Raw genomic sequence first — 13,900 nt, 5'->3', positions numbered from 1 at the left:
TCGCAGAAAGAACATTCCACATATCATATGGATCTTTAAAACGGAATAGCTTCCTGAGCCAATAAACGGACATGGAAAACGTGCAAGCTAAAAAAAAGTTCACATATGGTATTCTTTTATATTTGAAGTAATGGTATTCTTTTATGTTTGAAGTACAATGTGCATACAGACAGGTCCATCTTGTTGGCAGGACCCTCCAAAGTAACGAAGTATACCAACAGAACCAGGTTGCATCTTTGGGAGCACCTGATGGATTTCTACAGCACCTTAAAGACAACAAACACATCTACACAACCTAATTGACCTTTATGATGTGCCCGCCCTGCTCCGGGCAACAATAATACAAATCAGTATGCTATCGTATCTTACATATCATTGTACAAAATTTCCGGTCTTCCTGTTGATTTGTAGGAAGAATGTATCCCATGGAGAGCTGGCCAACTCGTAGCAAAATCAAGAGCTCAATTCTCCTGCATCAACAGTAAATGCACCAACCGTCAGTATGTTCCATGCATGACAGGTGCATGAATTAGAAAGTTTTCGAATTTATATTACCTTCCCCCAAAAAATTCTGTCCAAGATCTCACTACCTTCGGTGTTATGAAGATTCTTTTGTAGAGTTCAATGGTATCTCAACATGTCGAGGGCTTCCTGGGCTGACTTTGCTGTCAGCGCCCTGCTGCTGGTTCGCTTGGGGTTTAAGCTTATGATTGTTATATGCAACAACACCTACTATGGCTGTACATTGCAGAAAAATGGAGTCACCATCTAATCCACTTCTAAATGCAGTTCTTTGAAAAAAAAATGTTCAAAAAAATGGCTCAAACCTAAAGTATTCAAAAAAAATATAATCCAGAAAATATCAGGTGCAGGTAATTCTTTAGCCAAAAATGTGCCCAAAGATATCACAGAAATTATGAAGTTAAATAAGTCAGATTACGAGATTAATCAGTTGAATACCTATGGCATAGCCAACTATGTTTATGAAGGTAAGCTTTGTATCAGCAAAAATAGCAGCTGACAGCAGCACCACACTCCAATCTCTCACAACTCCAGTAACACGAGCTGTCAGTGCACTTGTCCGGGAGATGACAAGGAAAACTGACAGATTAAGTACGAATGTGCACATGCAGTTTAAGAACAATGTAATTGGTGGGAAGTTCCATGAAATACTTGCATCCATCTTTGGCTTCTCTAAGAACAACCAGGGAATGAACAGGCAAAAGGCACTGCAGGAAAATCACAGATTAAATTACGAGAACAAACAGTAGGTTCAAGAATTAATCTGGGGAGCTGGTGGACAAGATACCTGCAAGGGCTAACATAGTACATCATGGATATCAAGTTCAGTCTAACACCCTTCTTCTTCAAAAATATCTCGATAAAGATAAGTCTAAGGGCTTCCGCTACAACTCCACCCATCTGATACACCACTCCAACCCAGCTGATTGTAATTTCACCAACAGAGGCCACAATAACTCCCACGCTGATGATAGACATGATAGCAAGCATTTTACAGTTCATTTCTTCAAGGCCAAATGCTGTTCCAAGGAGAAACACGGCTACAGGCACTGTAATGCTCAAGCAAAGAGTATATTAACATCAGTTCCAAAACTGATTACAACCTACGCTTTACCTTCTCAATCTAAAAACAGAGAGTGCACATACTTATTGCCTTCAACATCTGTGCAAATGCAACAGATATGTAGAGGTATGCACTGTTCCCTAGCCAAAGTGTCATTGCAAACATTGCTCCAATTGGAATGACTGAACTCACGTATCTGAAATTTCAGGTGAGCTAGTTAGAGAAATAATACAGTCCCAGTACTTTATTATGAATTGAACAAAGAATCTAATACAGGATGGGAAAGCAATAACGGCTGCAGGTCCGTGCTTCAGAAAAAGACCAGCATATTTCTTCTCACTAAGAGTGGTATCGAGTATTGACTTATGACAGGAATAGTGCAGAGCTTCTTAGTGTGTGCCAGATGCAAATTTAATTAACGTAAATATCTACCGATGACCATCATGCTAGACTTCTAAGCCTGACTTGGCATTTAATCTTAACAATATGGTAAAACTCGCTCACTAATCCTGACAGCTAAAGCAGGCTAATGTACTTACACAACAAACAGCAGAGCCCCCTGTTACTGTACTTGCTATCCACATATAGTCTGATGAAAACCAACCTCAATATTTAAAATGAAGGGGTGGTGTTTGTGCAGCATCTTACGAACATGCTAGAATATGCTAATGTTATGGAAAATTCACAAATTATTCATATCGGTTCATGCATGGAGAGACAGGCATTATGGATGTCTTAATCATGAGGTGATACGTCATGGAACATAATATACTGACAGAGAACAATTGAGAGAGTAAGAAACTACAATACAGCCTTATGAATTTTGTATTATCCAAGACTCACACATCTGTAGTCATTCCTTCATCAATCTTTATGACCTATAAAATATTATCAAAGTAAAAAAATAGTAAGATTACGGATTTCTTGAACTTCAAGTAACTTGAATTCCAAACAGTATGAAGTCTTAGTTATTACACAGATTAGAGATAGATACAGCAACCATGTAAAAATTTGATGCTAGGTACCTTGAAAATCTTTGTAGCAGCAAAGCATACTACAGATGAGAAGAGCATATGTAGCAAAGTTAGTGCCACTGGATAGGGGAAGTTGATCTCTTTTGAGGATAGCACCCACTGCAAATCAGGACAAACAAAGTACTTAACAATGTTACAAAAAATATGAAAGGATATTTGCCACAGAAAAAGAATCCATCAGTACTTCTAACCACATGAATGAAATTATGAAAGCACTCCAGAACTAATCATCCCAAATAGAAGTGTGTTACAAAGTGGGTTTTCAATCTTCTGAAGCAAGGGTTATCGATGTTTACACTTGAATTTGTACATACAGAAATGTCAGCATCACTATTTCTATTTGCACCACAATCTCTTGGAGTGTTGTTAATCTTGTTAGTATTGAGTTGGGCCAAAGAAATAAGGAGAGAGAATAGAACAAAAGATAGTGCTTATTGCTCAATTTCCATGAATCATTATAGTGGAAGAAGATGTTATCCAGTTGGTCCAAAAAGATAGGCATCTTGAGAAGTGTCAATGAATTGATTTATATGAGGTTCCACTTAAAGCTAATGGAACTTGGTGCAAAAGACCTCCATGAGCCTCACGTATCAGTGTACCAAACTAAACTAACAATATAGTAATAGCAAAAGGGAGTCCAGTTACTTGTTATGGAAGGGATATGAGTTATGACAAGAGAACCTGGGTCAACCCTTCTCATGAAAAAGGGGTCCAAGTTGAGTGAACAACCCAAGCAAGCAACGGACTATTCCCAGATCTCAAGCTACTGGAGTCAGAGGCAGAAAAATGTACCCAAACGCCCACGAATTTTGGACATAATCTGGCTATTCAGGTGGGCGATCGGCTTTAGAAAACTGATAGTAGTCACGAATGAGACTCATTTTGATGAATTATGGGATCAACGCTTGATATCGCAAGTATGAGAACAGCCGAAGCTCAAAATCGCCTCCCTGTGCGTTTACAATCACACCCTCTTTAAACTGAAAACGCTTACGCTGCAGCAGAGACAGAGATCCGATCCATCACAAAAGCCCCCCTGACTCGCACGCATTCGAATCCAGCGCCAGAAACTGGAAACACATCCGTCTCGTCTCCATCGCAAGGGGAGAGCAGCAATCGGATCAGCCTACGAATTTGCGGTGGACTGCACGCTAAAACCCTAGAAACCCAGGACGGCGCGGAGTCGCCTGACGCGGCCAGGCCAGACGCGAGAGAGACCGCATCCGTGTCGCGCAACCAGGAATGAGCAACCGCAGCGACGAAACTTGCCGCGGCTGGCAGGATCGCGGGGCGGTGGGCCGGAGACGCGGGGCGAGGAGGATGAGAGGGGCTTGCCTTGTTGAAGAAGATCTGGCCGCCGGAGATGGCGATGTAGAAGAGGAGGTGGAAGTAGGTGACGGCGCCGTCCCGCCACGCGCCCTTCCTCGGCGCTGGCGCCGGCGCCGCCGTCTCCGGCTGCTGCTGCTGCTGCTTCCCGCCATTTCTCTCCATGGCTGGCTGCTGTGGGGGAATGGAGACGGAGAGTCTGTCTCGCCGTCGGTCGGGGCGAGTGCGTCTCGAGCCGTTTTGCGGTTTTGCGACGGTGGTGGACTTAAAAACAAAACAAAAGGAGAGTGCCTCGCGATTCGCACGTGGTTCAGACCGGCCCCCGTCTGCGCGCGGGCAGGCCTACGCGCCGTGCACGATCTGGGGCCCACCAGTCAGTGTCTTTAACGATATCAAAAGGTTTGGCGAGGCGAAGTCAGAACTTGGGCGAGTCAAACGAAAACGAAAGATGATTTCGGAGGTCAAATTTTAGGCGGAGCCTGCCAGATATCAGGACACACAGGATCGGCAATTTTTACTACAAGTGCCAAATTTGGATTATTTGGACATCAAAAACGGCCTTCCCTCGCCGCCGCCGGAGCTCCGCTGGGCAAAGCCCAGGGAGGGGATGATGGCGGCGGCGGGGCCTTCCTCCACCGTAGCTCCGGGATTCAGTTGCGGTGGAGATCCGTGCGGGTGTCTTTGACGTGTGTGTTGTCCGGCGTCGGCGGTGCATCGCTGATGGCCCTTCACGGTCTATGGGCGGGCTGGCAGTTCCGGGTTGCGGTGCGGCTCCGGTCATGCGATTTTCTGGCGGCAGACGTCAGCCATGGGCGTGCTCGATGATGGAGGAGTTTGATCTGGTGGTCCAGCCGGGGATGGGTACGAATTTGCCAGCTAATGCTTGGTTCGGCCTCGGCCAGAACCGTCAATGGCGACACCCGCATGGGTCTTTACCTCGTTGGAGTCATTGTGGGGCAATTCGTGTTCTGTGTGTGCCCCGGAGGAAACCCCAGATTCGGGCTTTTCGGATCAGATGATGACGAAGTTCCTGCGTTGTCACCCCATGGGGCATCATCTTTAGGGGTGTACACCAACTAGACGGACAAGTGTTTGGGGTGGTGGCTAGGCGCAGGTCTCTGCTTCTCATGCGGTGACCAAGGTGGAGCGGCGTGCCATCTACAATGTTGACAACGAGTCATGGCGGCAAGGTGCAGCGGAGTCTCGAAGCTAGATACCGGTCGATGGACGCATGCAGAAGGTAGGCGCTATTCGGCGTTGTGGTGGCGTCGACGGCAGAAGGGTCTAGCAAGATCATTGCATTAATTGCTCCTAAAGATGAGATTGTGCAGAAGGCAACAACGGATTCTTGCTGAGGGTCTATTGGACCGGTTGGTGCTCCTGGCTAGCCGACGGACGGCTTGGTGAGGCCATCAGATTTCTTGGAGCGTGTGGCGCACGATAAAGGCACATCATCAATCTTGTAAGTAGGGCGATAATTTTCGCTAAAAAGGTGGCTTTGGTACGATCTATGTATTTATTTTGCAAGAACTTGTTGAATAATGCAATAAAGATGACTGAGTGCATCGCTCGATGCAAAGGCCGGAGTTAATCCTCTTTATAAAAAGAAAATAGATTCAATTTTTTTCTTCAAAAAAGTTGGAATCTTTATCTCTACTACTTAAACAAATGTAATATTTTTCATTTATGTGATGCAAAACGCTTAATCCAACCTTACTGCACCCCCCCCCCCTCTCCATTTTTTTTCTATTATCTCTATCCTTTTACATCTTAATTGTCTCATATTTCATTGACTTACTAAATAAAACTATTTTTATTCAGTATAAGTCATAAGTTCTTTCCAAATAAGTGATTATTAAATAAAATCTTAAAAATTATTTAGGTAGGTAATTACATGTAGCATTTGATAAATATTTATTTATAAAATCATATTAATATGCATAGGTAAATCACGGGCTAACGAATTAGAATATTTGTGACCACAATGTTTGAGGAACGTTCACTACGAGTAAAATTGCCAACGAACACTCAAGTTGCCATGTGAAAACAACTAAAAATGGCATGCATTTGTTAGAGCATTTACAATCACAAGTATCAAAATCTACCCCCAAACGCCCGCAGACGCGCTCGGACGGATCCGCGGACAGTGATCGGACATCACACAAAAACATCTACTGCATTCCTGTACCTCAATTTAAAACCTCAAATCCATACAAGACATGCAGATTAAAACATGCGTACTAGGTAGGTATTCTATCTACTCATTGTCGAAGATGTCCACGATCTTTGTGCCCGGCTCAGGGTAGATGGGCAACCGCGGCAACTCCGGCTCGTCGTCAGACAAACTAGGCGAAGAGCTCGTGGATCTCCGCTCTCTGGTGTCGGATGAAGCGCTAGTTGGCCCTCACAATGGACTCCTCTATGGTGAAGCGCGCAGCCGGCTCCCCCTCCTCCTCCTTCATGGGTTGGGGGTCCTGCTCCGCCTCGGGCAACTGCTACCCCTCCTCCGGTGAATCCGAAGGCAGACGGACAACGAAACGATTAGCACGCCTGGCCCGAATCTCCTCCAGCAGCCGCAGCCGCCGCTCCGGAGTGAGTGTGGCGTAGGTAGTGATCCGGGGCCTCGGCATCGCTAGCGGCAAACAGATCGAAAGTAGCGGCGACGAAGAGGAGAAAGGGAAAGAAATGGTGCGAGGTAGGGTTGGGCGCCGTCGTCCGGCTAAAATAGACGACCTTGCTCCCTCGGGCGACATTCCAGAGCGGCGCCACGCGGCATGGAGCGAAGGAGGCGCTCATCGGACCAACGGTCTATTTGTGTGACCGCATGGGCCATTGCGGTCAGTCTAATGTGAAGCCCGCGTCCGGGCATCCTCATATCCGCCCTAGATATGGACCGGGTATGAAGAGTGCCGGTCAGCCCAGGCGTTTGGGGTAGATGTGGGGAGCCCGGTTGGGTGGCCGAAAATCATCTAAGCAATGGCCGGGCAGCCCGCCCGAACGTTTGAGACAAGTATGGGAGGTCCGGTTGTAGATGCTCTCAAGGACTTGCCGTGGCAAATAGGAAAACTTGCCGTGTGTACAGATAAATTTGCCAGCAAACACATTTTTTTTTCAAATGCCATCCGTTTGATTCCCATCACATGGTTGTGCAGGCTGGACCTCCCTCCAGCGAACATTCGCTAGTTAACATTTCTCAATATTTATACCCCATTGCAACACAGAGACAATTATCTAGTCAATGAAAAAAATTCCTACCAGATATAGTTCAAATGAATATCTTAGGAAAAATCATATGGATCAAAATTATGTGAATCAAACAACCCATGTGTCTTAATTTTAAAAAATACCACGGATAAAATCATCCAAAATTTCTTTGAAAATCCCTTGAATAAGAGGACCTCCTCGATTCTCAGACAAGTATCTGCAATGTTTCATTAATCCTCGCTATGTCTGAAGCTCTGTTCATCTCCAAGCCATGTGTTTCTGAAGACAGGGCAACTAAAAGACTGCCTGAAATGGGTTGAACATCTTTGTCTAGTGACAAAATACCCAGGATTAGGTCGCTTACGAACAAATCATTCTACCCTACGCATGTAGTGTGCACTGAGTCCTGAATGGAATTGAAATGGCTACTCTAAAGTGATGCTGATCTCGAGACTGGACTCGGTGCTGATGGTCTCCTTGTTGGTGGTTCCAGCAGGGTGATCGGCGCACTCCATTCTCAGCCTGAGATGAACCGGCTTCATGATGACTAGATCCCTCGCGTCTATGTGATTCTCCGTCAGGAGCTCGACACCCACGTGCTCCTCATGCCCCTGGCACTGGAGGATCCTCTTGATCACTGCTTTCTGGTCCTCATGGTCCGCTTTCGTTCGGTCGACCTTTAGGTACAATGCAGCAGAGGCCACCAGCTGCAGGAGCAATAACAGTGTCATGGTCTTTGATTCTTTCTTTCAGGCCTTGTTCGGTTGCGGGTGAATCCGAGTGGATTGAAGGGGTTTGAGGGGGATTTAAACCTCTTCTAAATCAAAATATGAACCAATCCCTGCCAATCCCCTCCAATCCTCTTGGGGAGAGGATTAACCGAACAAAGCCTCAAGTGATTTCGCTCCATATAACACAGGAAGATTGTCTTGTTTTAAGAGAGGGAAGAATCGCACCTCGCATGTCCCAGGGCTGACGTTAACTGCACAGGTGAAATGCACGCTTTTCTGGTCTTGGTGGCTTTCATCTGCGGGTTTATCATCACCTTTGTGCACAGCAGGTTCCTCAGCAGCTTCAGAAAACGCTAGGTTGTCTATTTCATCATACCATTGCTGTGCTATACCAACCTGATAGCATGTGCATTAGCAATTCAGACTCGAGCAGCTAGCATATCGCCAACTAGGTTTGAAGTAACTTCAATACTCAAAATTCACAATGCATAAAGATGTTGCGAACCGGACAAGAAGTGCTTTACCTTCTCAGATGTTGTGTCTTGTGCGTCAGATTCAGAAATCTCAGCACCAGATCCCCTTACTTGGCGCCAAATACAGCTCTCAACCAAAGGTGTGGCAAGCTCAGTATCAACTGGGATGTCTACAGAGACCTTGATGTTGCATCTTCCTGTTAAGTTGAATCCACCAGTTAAACAGCTATCTTAAACCGAATCTCATATGGCAGTGCCCCTTCAATTTATTAACGGACTCACTTCAGTAATCCACATGGTTATCTGAACCGTAAAGTTAATTTCAAATTTGGAGCTTAAGTATTGTGCAGATGCACTACAGGATTCGACACTCCTTTTTTAACCTGTGCTGTCAACTCAAAATCATTTGAAACTGAAGGCACAGCTAGTTACAAGGAATATGGAAAGCAGAGGTAATGAATATAAAAATTGATACCCTTCTTCGGCGGTAATAAGTTTTATGTGCTGCAGTATTTAAGACCACACAGTATCATAGTTACCCAGAGCCAAAAGTGGGGGAAACAGTAGTGTCGTGCATCAAACTAAGCTATAATTTTCAATTAAAGGCTTCAAAATTGCAGGGGAAGTCACCCATGGTCATATATGGCACAGATGCAAAAACTACTATCATGACAAAACAGCTTCTGTTAAATTACCAGGGAGCACATTTACTTTCCGGTTGTGATCTTGAAATTGTCCAGCTGAATGTCCCCTGCCAATTCATTGCAAAACAGTGAGAAAGGAATAATGAATCCATGCAGCACGCAAACTTTTGTCAGCAGCAGATAAATTTCTATGCTCACTGCAAAAATGATGAAGATAAATGGAGAACCAAAAGCTCACCAGGTAGATACTTTCTCAAGACGGCAAACAAACCAATATGGTAACCCAAGAACCCCAACATTTGTAAAATGAATATTCGAGGTTTCTTTGGTATCCAAGTCATGCTTCTGAACCCTTTGACCATCTTCAAGACAAAGAAAAGGAATTCAAATTATTTGTGGTACGGTCTGACTCTAAATGAAAGCACTAACAGCTTATAGATCAACCTGTATCACAGAAGACAATGCATTTCCGGAATCTTGAAATTGACGATACAAGTTCATTGCAAGGGATCTTCTCCAGCAGATTAGAATGTCCTTTATCACCTGATGACCCATTGATGTGTATATCTTTAAGGAGAGCATGCCTCTCATCAATCATTTGCTGACACAACTCCATTGCTTCAGCTCTACCTTCGCATCACTTTAACTCCTCAATGAGCTGTAAATATTTAACTCCAACATGTGTAACAAAAGAATTTGTACTAACCTCTTACAATATTCTTTTTTTCACCAGTTGACATGCTCAGGATCCATGATGTTTCAAAGCTGGCAAGCAGCAACAGTATAAGAACTAAGAAGATTGCCAAACAGCTAGTTAGGTTTGTAATGTCCCAAAGTAAAGCCAGCCACAGTTGACCCACAGTACTTATGTGTATGCCGAAACAATAACAGAACATAGGATAGAATTAAGCAATATACATCGAATGACATTGATGGAAGAGTGGAACACACTTTTATTTCACTAATATCTAATGTTTTCTCACACATGCATCAAATTGACAGTTAAGCACACAATGACATGCAATTAGGTAAGTAAAAGAAAAGGGCAGCCCGGTGCACATAGCTCCCGCATGCAATTAGGTAAGTATACATAAATATCATTGAGCTTCAATGTCAAAATCAAACTGAACCTGAGAATCAGGTTGAGCTGTGCAGATTTACAACATGTAAAACCCAAAAATGAATTACAGCTACAACAGTGGAAAACAATTCATGAGATAAGTCAGATCTCAGGCGATGAAACCATCCAACTGAAGCATTATGCGAAAATCCACCACTAAATCAATTTGATATTGCGAAAGGACAAGATGGAGGAGATGAATAGAGGCACATACCTGCGATCTGCTACTAATAAATCGTCCTCGGAAATTTTGAGCAAATGCCATGGAAACACTACTGGTTCAGCGTCGAAATCTTGAATGTTTGAAGCATCATCTTTCTTTGAAGCGTCTTCCTTTGTCAAACCAAGCTTATCAATAATCCAACTCCAGACACCACTTCCTTTTTTATTGAAGACTGGATAAACTGTCTCCAGAAACCTTCTTCCAAAATCTGCTTTTCTAACTGCATGATTCTGCAAAAGAATAAGAAAAGCTAGTAAAAAATCTTTGATACATGATTGACGATTCATGATTGTTGTGGTTAGTTATAATTTTTTCCATGTACAAGACAAAGGAACAGCAGAAAAACTTTAATTGACACCTAAAACTTGTGACAACCACCTTATGGCCTTATGGGTTATTATAGCTCTATTACCTGTATGAAATCTCAGCAGCCAGTGAAAAGGACATACTTGTCAAACCGAGTAAACTGAGGCAAGCCACTATGGATAATTACCTCCGAATCTACTATATATAGACAATCTTCAGCGGCATGATAAAATGATGCAGCAGGGTGCAATAACTTGGCAGATTCAAATTCACCATCCTCAAAACCTGGGGAGGATCCAATCTGTAAAGTAAATATCAATTCATTACACTGAATTTGCAGGCCTTCAAACCATATGAGTAAACGTAGAACCCAAGGGAAACAGCAACTCATGCTTACACAGTCTAAAATCACCCCATCGCAGTTGCTAATGATGATTCTATGGTGGTTACTATCAGAGATAAAAATGCGATCACCGTCCTCATCAACTGATAGGCCACCTGTAGAACATTAGATTTTACAAAACATTGTATTTAGTTCCAGTGTTAGATTTTCTGGTTGGGCTGCAAAATTGATGTTTAGTAAAATAAGTTGCACGAGGGAAGAAGCATCAACCAAGTACCTGGATGATAAAGTAACAAGTTTCTGAGAGAACCTACATATGGCTCTTTGACAACCTCTTCTTTCTGCCACGGAACTCCTGATTCTACAACATTTTCAATAGGTTCTGCACTCAATGCACTAAATCCTTCCATGCCTGCATTTAATAACAAATAGGAGGTTTTAGAAAATTAGCACATGTGAGGAGCATCCAATTTGCCGAGCAACATTCTAGAGAATCTTAGGTGCAACAAATGTGCACAAGCAAGCTAACAATAATAGCATAAAATAAATAGCTAATGCTGTCTAGAGCTTACCCCTGATCATGAGGTCAGGGTCCCCATCCAATTTTGTGAAGATTATATGATCCTTAGAACCTTCAAATAGCAAGTAGCAAGCACCATTTGTCATCTGAAAACTCATCAAACAGACAAACCATGTTTTAATCAAGCATGCATTAATTAAATCCATATAGATCTACAAAATTTGTTTGACACATATTCCATTGTGCTTGGCATTGCATTGTATTCCCATTGTATGAAGTTGTGTTTCGCTTCTTTAATGTGATAAATTAAACATGTCTAACGATATCAAAATGGACCATCTCAATGTATATCCATAGAGTATCTGAAAAATATACTGGTACTTGGATTCTCCCAGTGAAGACATAATAAAAAGATAGTGTATGCATCGTATATATGAACTGCATGGCCAATGATCACAAAACATTTCTGAACTTCTCTAGTGGAAGGAAAATTGCAAGGATATTTGCCTCACATTGGTAAAGTCTTTGTTTGACAACAAGATAGGAAATGTAATGTATTCCTCCATTATTGTACGAACTGCTTGGCTTTGAGTAGCTAAGGAACTAATACCACTCCCATATTGCATAGCAAAAACATTTAGATGCGGGTACCTACAATGAACAGATAATAAGACAATAGAGAAATTTAAGACTTTTGTCAGATCACAAAGCAGCCAGATTTTACACAACTACCTCTGATGAAGATATTTCAATTTTCTAAAAGCAGCTGAATGTTTGCAGTCCCCGTCTAATGTTTCATGTGACTGATACAACAGAACAAGATACATTCCTTCTTGATTAAAAGTTTTCCAAATGCCATTCACGGCATTCAACCAACAATGATTTTTTCCTGCATCACAATAGTTAAGCAAGAATTAACAGACAGCAATAACACCTGAAGAAAGGGACCGTGCATTACACATTTACGTTAATTACTTACATCTAGGAATAGCCAAAATTATCCTTGTTATGTCATTTGTATCGCATGCAAGTCCATGTCATCTTTCAGAAAAAGTTAAAAAAATCACTGCAATCATATCCTTGCAAAACTATTTGTAACTGTGTACAGTACTTCTTGTGGCTTTCGTCCTATGTAGTTTTGTCACACAGATGTAATGAACAAATGATGATACCACAAGACTCCTGGAGTTTTGCACAATAGTGAAAACTCAAGAGCATCATTTTCATCAAGCATTACAAAATTTATTGAAAATAACCATCCCCATTGTGGGTTTGTAAATGGCAGATGAAAATTAAGAAGAGCATGCTTCTCCACCATAACCAGCAAAGCTGTGTGGGCAGACACAATAACGAGAGCACCCAAACTATCAACAAGAACATATAGTTCCACAAAATGGCACGGCATGGGATATGATATTGCAGTATGTTACGACTTGCGATTGAAATGCGTGATATTACCTTCGAGTGTCCCAAATGTGGATTTGATGAAATGTAGGAGTTGAGACTGCGAGGTGGGTGTACTCTCACTTGAGCCGTCAGAGCTGCGAGACAGAAGAGGGCGGCTTTGTTAGGACAGTCAATGGCTAAGAGAAAACTAGAGAGGCGCGTGACGCGAGAACTTCTACCTCGGAGCGTGGTGCAGGGCTCTCGTCGTAGTCGCAGCCGCCGCAGACTGCCGCCGGTGGGAGTCGAACCAACTGCACGTGCTGCTGCTGCAGGCACTGCTGGTGATGGAAGAGCTGGCCCCGGATAGCGGCTTCGGCCCGTGCAGCGCTACCGGAGAGCAAGCGGAGGTGGATGAGAGGAAGCAAGAATGTAAGAGCGAGGAGAGGAATGTCGTGGATGGATCGCGGGGACGCCGCAAGCGGCGCAGCGCCGCCGCGGCCGAAGCCTGCGCCATCAGACCTCGATGGCGTTTAGCAGTGGGGTTCAGTTATTCAGGACGTCCCACTCGGTGCTCGCCAGTAGAAATGGACGAGACGGCAAGGCTGCTCGTGCTCGGAGGGCGCTAAGTTCCGACTCAGGCGCCGCCGCGGGCCGCGGCCGTGCGAGAGTTAGGACGGCTGAACGGGGGGCGGGGGCTGGGAAGCAAGGGGAGGACGACTGGCGAGGCGGGGCAGGCTGACGGCGCCGGGGGAGTCGTGGGGGCGGGGGGCAGGAGGCGGGGCGCCGGACGGCTAGGCCAGTCGTGGAGGCAGCGGCCGGCGGCGGCGTTTGCTTCAGTCCGATGCCTCAATGGGGGAACGGCGAACAGGACCGGGACCGATGCCTACAGGGTGGGCCGGCCCAATAACTTCTGGACACCTTTTTCTCTGTTTCTTTTTTTCTCTCTTTTCGGTTTTTCTTTCTTCTTTTATGTTTGTTGTGTGTTTCCTTCTTCTTTTTCTATTT

The 13,900-nt window shown here is 44.0% G+C and overlaps 2 protein-coding genes across 2 annotated transcripts; both read right to left on the bottom strand.

Moving 5' to 3' along the window:
* Positions 1-88: 88 nt before the first annotated feature.
* Positions 89-4,198, bottom strand: LOC123147448 (probable sugar phosphate/phosphate translocator At3g14410). The gene is made up of 8 exons (XM_044566697.1): positions 3,955-4,198; positions 2,611-2,718; positions 2,429-2,463; positions 1,669-1,781; positions 1,310-1,571; positions 961-1,229; positions 556-738; positions 89-470 (listed from the first exon to the last, which is right to left on the bottom strand). Exons 1-7 carry the CDS (start codon positions 4,108-4,110, stop codon positions 599-601), a joined length of 1,083 nt encoding a protein of 360 aa, XP_044422632.1. The 5' UTR covers positions 4,111-4,198; the 3' UTR covers positions 89-470; positions 556-598.
* A 3,131-nt stretch (positions 4,199-7,329) lies between these two features.
* LOC123147445 (uncharacterized) lies at positions 7,330-13,685 on the bottom strand. The gene is made up of 16 exons (XM_044566693.1): positions 13,135-13,685; positions 12,968-13,050; positions 12,242-12,398; positions 12,022-12,160; positions 11,562-11,655; positions 11,267-11,401; positions 11,044-11,144; positions 10,834-10,947; positions 10,332-10,570; positions 9,704-9,762; positions 9,442-9,627; positions 9,236-9,359; positions 9,049-9,104; positions 8,405-8,550; positions 8,106-8,276; positions 7,330-7,856 (listed from the first exon to the last, which is right to left on the bottom strand). Exons 1-16 carry the CDS (start codon positions 13,407-13,409, stop codon positions 7,575-7,577), a joined length of 2,361 nt encoding a protein of 786 aa, XP_044422628.1. The 5' UTR covers positions 13,410-13,685; the 3' UTR covers positions 7,330-7,574.
* Between the last annotated feature and the right edge of the window lie 215 nt (positions 13,686-13,900).

Source organism: Triticum aestivum, chromosome 7A, assembly GCF_018294505.1.
Source record: "Triticum aestivum cultivar Chinese Spring chromosome 7A, IWGSC CS RefSeq v2.1, whole genome shotgun sequence".
In the NCBI taxonomy this organism is placed as follows: Eukaryota; Viridiplantae; Streptophyta; class Magnoliopsida; order Poales; family Poaceae; genus Triticum; species Triticum aestivum.
This window is presented reverse-complemented; position numbering and strand designations above follow the sequence as displayed.